General features: G+C 47.7%; 1 protein-coding gene across 1 annotated transcript; it reads right to left on the bottom strand.

The window, feature by feature from the left end:
- Positions 1–1,256: 1,256 nt before the first annotated feature.
- LOC119952185 (gastrula zinc finger protein XlCGF7.1-like) lies at positions 1,257–3,290 on the bottom strand (the record flags this gene model as incomplete). Its single annotated transcript, XM_038775790.1, has 2 exons — positions 2,853–3,290; positions 1,257–2,422 (listed from the first exon to the last, which is right to left on the bottom strand). A coding segment is annotated over exon 2 (969 nt), but the record flags the coding sequence as incomplete, so codon positions are not given.
- Positions 3,291–9,890: the final 6,600 nt, after the last annotated feature.

Below are 9,890 nucleotides of genomic sequence, written 5' to 3'. Positions count from 1 at the left end.
CATCTACACATTCTAGACTTTCTTGTGGATTCCACATTGATATATTTCATTAAACGACACCCAAAGTGAGTTATTCCAATTCCTTTATTGTACAGGCCAATATATTCACAATATCTTTCAGACAGAAATTAAACACTCCCATTGATTTCAGCATGAACATATTCTGTTTGTTTGTTCATGTCAGGCTGGGATTGTTCACCTTGGAGCAAAGAAGATTGAGGGGAGGTTTGATAAGAGCTGTAGACGATCGGCCATAACTTCCTCAGAGTGGCGATCAACGTCAGATCTTTGCATGATGACTCTACGATCTAAAAAATTAATTTCAGCTGCTCCAGTCTCTCCAACTCACTGAACTCCCTCATCCCTGGTGCCATTCTCGTAAATCTCCTCTGCACCCTCTCTGAGAACTTCACATCTTTCCTAAACGTAGGGCCCATATATAGGGTTCCATTCCAGAGGGATAGAATTGAAAAGCAGGGAGGTTATGTTCAACTTGTTTAGAGCCAGGGTTAGACTACACTGGGATCACTGTCAACATTTGTCATCTCCATTCAGTGAAAGGAAATAGAGGCACTGGAGAAGGTTCAACATAGATTCACAAGAATAATAACAGAACTGAGAGCATTTCACCCCCAGGAAAGGCTGGGGCTGCTTTTCTCTGGAAAAGAGAAGACTGAAGGGTGACCTGATGGAGGTCTTTAAGATGATGAAGGGGGTTCAATAATCCAATAGGGATTTGATGAGAAACCTCTTTACCCAGCGATTGGTGAGAATGTGGAACTCACTCCCACAGCGAGTGGTTGAGGTGAACAGCATGAATACATTGAAGGGGAAGCTAGATACATACATGAGGGAGAAAAGAATAGGAGATGCTGATGGGGGGAGATGAAGAGGGGTGGGTGGAGGCTCATGTGGAGCATAAATACTGACAGGGACCAATTGAGCCGACAGGCCTGGCCCTGTGCTGTAGACTCAATGGAACAGAGACAAATGTGTTTATTTTAGATCTACCTGTAGTGGGCGGAAAACACTATTTACTGTCCAGGATAAAATAAATGTCCTTCATTAGTTTTTGTGGATCATTTCAGTGGAAATGTGCTCTCCCAGGCTCAAAGAGCATCAGCCCACTGGAAGCAAAGTTGTGAGACCGGCCAGTCCAGCAGAATGAAACCCTCCGACCCTCCCACTTCACCAAGTGTCAGAATGAACATGGTTCAGTCCTGGGTGTGATTAACAGCAGCAAAAACAGCAGAATCCAACCCCTGAAATCCCCTGTGAACTCGCTGGTGTCTTAGCAGGTGCGATGACCGAGTGAATCCCTTCCCACACAGAGAGCAGGTAAATGGCCTCTCCCCGGTGTGAATTCGCTGGTGTGTCAACAAGTTGGTCAATCGAGTGAATCCCTTCCCACACGCAAAGCAGGTAAACGGCCGTTCCCCGGTGTGAACTCGCTGGTGTGCAAGCAGGTTGGACGAATCACTGAATCCTTTTCCGCACACAGAGCAGGTGAACGGCCTCTCCCCAGTGTGAACTCGCTGATGCGTCTGAAGGCTGGACGCCTGAGTGAATCCCTTCCCACACAAAAAGCAGGTGAACGGCCGCTCCCCGGTATGAATTCGCTGGTGTGAAAGCAGGTTGGATGAATCACTGAATCCTTTACCACACTCATAGCAGGTGAAGGTTGCCTCCCCAGTATGAACTTGCTGGTGTCTCAGCAGGTTGGCCGAGTTAGTGAATCCCTTCCCACACACAGAGCAGGGGAAAGGCCTCTCTCCGGTGTGAACTCGCTGGTGTGAATACAGGTTGGACGACTGAGCAAATCCTTTGCCACACATGGAGCAGATGAATGGCCTCTCCCCGGTGTGAACTCTCTGGTGTGTCTGCAGGGTGGATGAATCGCAGAATCCCTTCTCACACACAGAGCAAGTAAATGGCCTCTCTCCATTGTGAACTCGCTGGTGTATCAGCAGGTGGGATGACTGAGTGAATCCCTTCCCACACTCAGTGCAGGTGAACGGCCTCTCCCCGGTGTGAATTCGCTGGTGGGTCAGCAGGATAGATAACCGAGTGAATCCCTTTCCACAATTGGGGCAGCTGAACGGCCTCTCCCCGGTGTGACTGCGTCGATGAATTTCCAGCACTGATGGGGAACGGAATGACTTTTCACAGTCCCCACATTTCCATGGTTTCTCCACAATCTGGGTGTCTTCATGTCTCTCCTGCATTTTTCACACTAAATGCACTGGAACACTCACTCAGGAGTGTGTGGCTCGATGCTTTTCAGTTCACACCATGTTTCAAGCCATTCAAAGGGGACAAACATTTCTCCCTTCAGATTCAAGGCCGATGATATTCAGCTCCCATAAATTGAGTGACTCTGTCATTTGTCATTTCTGTCTGTAAATCCTCCCCTTCTAATACCCTGTAAAAGGAGTTTACAAAATTCATCACAGTCAGTACAAGATGGAAATTCTGAACAGACAATTCTAGTTTCTATGGAACATTCTTTCCTCTCTCATTCCCCAAAAGCTGTAAATCTCCGTCCCACACACTCTCCCTCCATTCTCACTCTGCTATATCTAATATTCACCCTCCCAATTCTCCTGAAGGTGCTGATTCAGGCTGATTGACAGATCCCAGCTCACTGCTTCCTGGCCTGGACACATACCTGAAAATCTTCATGCAGGCTGCCAGACTGCTACAGGCCTGTATGTCTATATTACTGGACGGAAACTGTGTGTAATATACAGACTGGATTCACTTCCTTTCCTTTCAGTTGCTGCAAGTCCCCAATAGAAGGCCAGAATGAGAAAATAAATAGAAAGGGGGAGAAAAGAAAGTGTTTTACTCACAGATGTTGGAGACAGGGCAGTTTCAGTCTATGTGAAGCCCAATCTTCATTGAGAGAGAGAGAGAGGAGCAGCAGCTTTTCTGGGTAGGAATGAGCAGGTCAACAAGCTCATTGTCCAGCTTCCACACTCAGACAATGGGCAGATCTGATTGGTCCTCCAATTCTTTCAGGTGGTTGACACCTCAGCATAGTGCCAGCCAATCCAAAGGCTCTCAGAAAAAGCTGCGAGCTCTGTGGCCATGCTGCTTGTAAACACATCCACAAAACCAAGAGGAGTTTGCTTTGAGAATGTAGCAACAGGAAGAAGAGGCCATTCAACCCATCTCGAGCCTGTTACACAGGGACAAGAGGAGGCCATCCAGCCCTCTCCACCTGCTAGACTGGGGCGGGAGGAGGTCATTCATAGAACATATAACAGTACAGCACAGAACAGGCCCTTGGGCCCTCAATGTTGTGCCGAGCAATGATCACCCTACTCAAACCCACGTATCCACCCTATACCCGTAACCCAACAACCCCTCCCCCCTTAATGTTACTTTTTAGGACACTACGGGCAATTTAGCATGACCAATCCACCTAACCCGCACATCTTTGGACTGTGGGAGGAAACCGGAGCACCCGGAGGAAACCCACGCACACACGGGGAGGACGTGCAGACTCCGCACAGACAGTGACCCAGCCGGGAATCGAACCTGGGACCCTGGAGCTGTGAAGCATGCTCCCTCATCCCCTCCCTTCATCCCCCCTCGAGCCGGTTATACAGGAACAGGAGGGGTCCATTCGGCCCATCTTGAGCTGATTACAGAGGGACAGAAGGCCATTAAGCTCCTCTACCCTATCTTGTCTCTGTAACCCTCAAATGTCCTTGCCGAGGGGATTTTCACAATAACCTCATTGCAATGTTAATGTAAGCCTACTTGTGACAATAAAGATTATTATTATTTGTTAGCCAAAACAAAAACCTTGCTGAGCTCAGTTTTGAATGTTTTTGCCTCAACTGCTTTTCTGTGGAGTTTGTGGGATGGGGGTGTTCCAGTGACCTTCCTCCCCTACACCACCTCCGAATGGTCTGCCTCTCATATTACGTCCACGCTCCCTTGTTCTGGCCTCCTCCCTCGCCCCAACCCACCACCACCTCAATTTTCTACAACTACCCAATTGAATCTTTTCATCATCTGAGATTAGATCAATCTTCTGTACTCAATGCAAAAAATAGTTGTTTATTGATCGCTGATGTTCATTTATTCATTCATGGGATGTGGGCATCATTGGCTGGACCAGCATTTATTGCCCATCCCTAACTGCCCCTTGTTCAGAGAGCATTTAAGAGTCAACCACATTGAGGCAGCACGGTGGCGCAGTGGGTTAACCCCGCAGCCTCACGGCGCCGAGGTCCCAGGTTCGATCCCGGCTCTGGGTCACTGTCCGTGTGGAGTTTGCACATTCTCCCCGTGTTTGTGTGGGTTTCGCCCCCACAACCCAAAGATGTGCAGGGTAGGTGGATTGGCCACGCTAAATTGCCCCTTAATTGTATTAAGGGGCAATTAATTAAATGTCCATTAGGCCCAGAGAAGACATTTTCCCCTCTAATCCCACCTTCCAGCTCTTGGTCCGCAGATTCTGGCCCTCAACTGCCTATACAACTGTTAGGGGCTGTTTAGCTCACTGGGCTAAATCTCTGGCTTTGAAAGCAGACCAAGGCAAGCCAGCAGCACGGTTCGATTCCCGTACCAGCCTCCCCGAACAGGTTCCGGAATGTGGCGACTAGGGGCTTTTCACAGTAACTTCATTGAAGCCTACTCGTGACAATAAGCGATTTTCATTTCATTTCATTTTTCAACTGCATCGGTTCACCGACTCCCAAAATGCCTGCCGTTTTTGCGGCCTTGTAGAGTCCGTGGACCACGTCTATGTAAGTTGTTCTAGGCTACACCCACCTCTTTAGATTTTTGAAAAACCTTTTGTTGCAGTTTTGTTTTCACGCTCCTGATCTATGGGCACTCCGTGCAGAGAGGGGAGGAGAAGGAGGAGGACCTGCTCCTGGCCAAACTTGCCACGTACAGCTTCAGGCAGCATGCAACCGAGGGTGTCGTCCAACCCGACTGTCTGCCCCTCTTCCGAAGCTACATTCGCAACCAGGTGTCCCTGGAGAGGGAGCACGAGGTGTCCATGGGCACCAAGGGCACCATTGAGGCCTTCCGTGCCTGGTTTGGGGTGCTTCAGTGACCCTTTTAATCACATTTCAGTTTGATGTTTTAAGTTTCATTTGATCATTGCTTTTGTTAGGGTAGCATCCCTTTAAGGGGCGACCCTCTTTATTAATGGGTTCAATCAAAATAGTTGGGAAATGGGCAGCATCCCTTTAAGGGGTTACCGCTTTTTATTAATGTTTCAATCAAAATAGTTGGAAAACGGGCTCTTCCTACCTACTCTATCCAGGCCCTTTGTTTTTCCGTACACCCCCATTAAATCTTCCCTCAAACAGACAGGCCCCTTCGGGTCTCTCCCAGATACGCAGCATGATGACGAAGGTCCAGAAATAGTTGTGCAGTAGAGCAGAACTTGAATATGGCAGATAAAAATACATTTTGCAAAGCTTTTCATCCTGCACTCATCAGGACAATTTGCAGGAATACCAAACAGAAGGGGACTGACTGGCAAGTGGACTTTTGATTGGTAGACACGTCGCCATGACAAATGCACCAGCTGATGGTGAATGACAGTTAACTGTCAGATGTTGTTTGAAATTCAAACCAGGCAGCTTGTCTGATTGGTCTAAAGCAAGAACAGAGGAAACAGAAGCGGGTGTAAAGCCTGCTCGGTCATTCAGTACGATTGTGGCTGATCTTGGGTTTCCACTCCACTTCCCCACCCCCTCCCCTTCATTCCCGGATAGATGAGAAACCTGTCTATCCCAGATTGAAAAATGTTCAATGATGGAGCATCCACAACCCTCTGGGGTAGAGAATTCCAAAGATTCACAACCCTTTGAGTGAAGTAATGTCTCCTCGTCCCAGTCCTAAATGATCAGCCCCTTATCCTGAGACTCTGCCCCCGTGTGTTAGATTAGCTGACCAGCGGAAACAATCTCTCTGCGTCCACCCTATCAAACCCATTCAGAATTGTGTGGTTTTCAATGAGATCACCTCTTATTGTTTTAAATCCAGGGAATGTCAGCTCAATTTACTCAGCCCATCATAGGACAACCCCCTCATCCCAGGGACCCAATTTAGTAAACTTTCACTGAACCATCTCCAATGTGAGTATATCCTTCCTTAAATGTAGAGACTGAAACTGCACCCTACTTCACATGTGGGCTCACCAAAACCTTCCGCAAGAAATTAGTCAACTTTCATCTTATCTTAGGGCAGCACGGTGGTGCAGTGGGTTAGCCCTGCAGCCTCACGTGCCGAGGTCCCAGGGTCGATCCCGGCTCTGGGTCACTGTCCGCGTGGAGTTTGCACATTCTCCCCGTGTTTGTGTGGGTTTTGCCCCCACAACCCAAAAGACGTGCAGGTTAGGTGGATTGGCCACGCTAAATTGCCCCTTAATTAGAAAAAAAAATGAATTGGGTACGCTAAATTTAAAAAAAACTTTCATCTTATATTGAGAGACATCGGGCACATATTCAGAATATCAGAATCCAGTGATGAGAGCAGAAGAGGGGTGGAGGGAAGGGAGTGTTTGTAGTATCAACAGAGACCAGAAGACATAGAAAATGAAATAGGCCACTCGGCCCATCCAGACTGCTCCACCATTCAATAAGATCATGCCTGATGTGATAATCCTCAAGTCCCCCTTCCCGCCTTATCCCCATAACCCTCAATTCCCTTCCTGATTAAAAATCTGTCTATCTCACCCTTGAACATATTAACGACCCAGCCTCTACAGCTCTCTGTGGTAAAGAATTCCACAGATTCACTAACCTTTGAGAGAAGAAATTCCTTATCTCTGTCTTAAATGGGGGATGGGGTTACTCTGAGATTGTGCCCTCTGGTCCTAGACTCTCCCACAAGAGGAAACATCCTCTCAGTATCTACCGTGTCAATCCCCTGAGAATCCTGTATGTCTAAATAAGGTCGCCTCTCATTCTTCTAAACTCCAATGAGTCCAGGCCCAACCTCCTCAACCTCTCCTCATCAGAAAGTCCCTCCATACCCGGCATCAACCTAGTGAATCTTCTCTGGGCTGCCTCCAATGCCAGTATATCTTTCCTTACATAAGGGGACCAAACCTGTTCAGTGTTCCAGGTGTAGCCTTGTATACTTTTATTTTCCATTTCCTCTGATATAAAGACCAATATTCAATTTGCCTTCCCAATTACTTGCTGAACTTGTACTCTAGCTTTTTGTGACTTATGCATGAGGTCTCCCAAATCCCCGTGCTGCAGTTTGCTGCAGTCTTTCTCCATTTAACTAATATTCAGCCCCTTTATTCTTCCTACCACAATGCATAACTTCACATTTTCTTATATTATATTCCATCTGCCAAGTTTTTTGCCCACTCACTTAACCAGCCTATATCCCCATGTAGACTCTGTGTGTCACCCTCACCACCCGCCTTCCCACCTATTTTTGTGACATCCGCAAGCTTGGAAATAGTGCGTTCACTTCCCTTTTCCAAGTAATTAATATCAATTTTAAATAATTGTGGCCCCCAGCACTTATCTCTGCAGCACTCCACTAGTTATCAGTTACCATCCTAAACATGCTCCTCCTATCCCAATTCTGTCTCCCATCAATTAGCCAATCCTCTATCCATGCTAATATACATGGTTCACGTATGTACATGGTTCAGTCCTGGAGATGATTTGCAGCATCAGTCACGGGCTGAATCCATCCCTCACAAAGTCAAACTCGGGTGTTTCAGCAGGTGGGAAGACTCGGTGCATCCCTTCCTGCCCCCAGGGCAGGAGAACAGCCAGTCCCCGGTGGGAATCTGCCGGTGGGTCAGAAGGAGGGGCGGTGATGTCCTTGCCACACTCGGGGCAGGTGAACGCCCGCGTGCACACCGACGCATCAGCAGGTGGGAGGCATGGCTGAAGGCTTTCCGGTACACGGGGCAGGTGGGGGGGCCAGTCGCAGCCACTGGGTGGGGGAAGTGGAGGGGGCTGGGAGCAACAGAGGCAGCCAAGCGGCCTGTTCCAGCTGTGGACTTGCTGTTGCTGCACCATTGAATGGTGGAGCTGTCTGGATGGGCCGTCGAGGCAGCGGAAGGGCCATTGGTCTGGGTGGACCAGCCAGGCTCCAGCAGGTGCAGTGAGGAAGCCCTTCCCACAGGCCAGACGGGAATGGCTGCTCCCCGGTGTGGATCCACTGGTGGGCCTGCAGGTGGGACGACTGGATGAAGCCACTCCTGCAGGCTCGCAGACAACTGGCCTCTCTCCGCTGGGATGCCCGCCCAGCTGCATGCCCGCACCTCACCACTTTGGACTCTCCAGCCAGGGGAAACGTCCTATCTACATCCACCCTGTCAAACCCTGTAAAACCTATGTCAGTCTCATAGAGTCATCGAGTTTTGCAGCACAGAAAGAGGCCCGTTCATCATTCATCGTGTCTGCACCAGCCATCAAGCACCTATTTCTTCTAATCCTATTTTCCTGCGTTTGTGTGCTGTGGTGTTTCAAGTGCTCACCTAAATACGTCTTAAATGTTGTGAGGGTTGCCGTCTCTACCAGCCTCTCAGTCAGCGAGTTCCAGATTCCCCACCACCCTCTTAATTCCCCAGACTCTCTTGCTAGATACTCACTTTGTTAACTCATTTTCTTTTTAAATATCTATGGAAACTCTTACTATCTGTCTTTCATCAGGGGGCATAGGTTTAAGGTCCATGGGGCAAAATTTAGAGGAGATATGCGAGGCACGTTTATTACACAGAGGGTAGTGAGTGCCAAGAGGAGTTTGCGGAAGCAGATACATTAACGGCATTCAAAAGGCAACTTGACAAACACATGGATAGGATGGGTAGAGAGGGATAAGGCACAAAGAAGAGCTGAGAGTTTTGGCAAAGGTTGGTATCATGACTGGTTCAGGTTTGGAGGGCCGAAGGGCCTGTTCCTGTGCTGTATTGTTCTTTGTTCTAGTTACAGCTTCAAAGAATTCCAGTAGATTTGTCAAGCATGATTTTGCCATCATAAATCCATGCGGAACTCTGTCTGATTCTGCCACTATTTTCTAAGTGCTTGCCATAAAATGCTTGATAATGGATTCTAGAACTTTCCCCACTACTGACGTCAGGCTTACTGTTTTCTCTCTACCTCTCTTTTTAAATCGTGGAGTTACATTAGCTACTCTCCAATCTGTAGGAACGGTTCTAGAGTCTACAGAATCTTACATAAGAAACATAAGAACTAGGAACAGGAGTAGGCCATCTGGCCCCTCGAGCCTGCTCCGCCATTCAATTAGATCATGGCTGATCTTTTGTGGACTCAGCTCCACTTTCCGGCCCGAACACCATAACCCTTAATCCCTTTATTCTTCAAAAAACTATCTATCTTTACCTTAAAAACATGTAATGAAGGAGCCTCAACTGCTTCACTGGGCAAGGAATTCCATAGATAATTCCATGGAAGATGACTACCAATGTAGCCACTATTTCTAGAGCCACTTCCTTTAATTCTCTGGAATGTAGATTACCAGGCCCTAGGGATTTATTGGCCTTCAATCCCAATCATTTCCCCAATACCATTTCTTGACAAATACTGATCTCCTTCAGTTCCTCCCTATCACTAAACTCTGCACGCTCCAACATTTCTGCGATGTTATTTCTCTCCTCCTTTGTGAAGACAGAATCAAAGAATGTATTTAGTTCGCCAGCCATTTCTTTCTTTCCCCATTATAAATGCCCATTTCTGACTGCAAGCAACCGACATTTGTCTTCACTAATCTTTTTCTCTTCACATACCTGTTGGGTAGTTTTTATGTTCCCCGCAAGCTTACTCTCAAACTCTATTTTCCCCTTCTTAATCAATCCTTTGGTCTTCCTTTGCTGAATTCTAAACCGCTCCCAATCCTCAGATGTGTTGTTTTTCTTGGCCAAT

This window comes from Scyliorhinus canicula, chromosome 17 (genome assembly GCF_902713615.1).
Source record: "Scyliorhinus canicula chromosome 17, sScyCan1.1, whole genome shotgun sequence".
Taxonomy (NCBI): domain Eukaryota; kingdom Metazoa; phylum Chordata; class Chondrichthyes; order Carcharhiniformes; family Scyliorhinidae; genus Scyliorhinus; species Scyliorhinus canicula.
The sequence above is the reverse complement of the archived record's forward strand: the minus strand, read 5'-3'. Positions and strand labels throughout refer to the sequence as shown.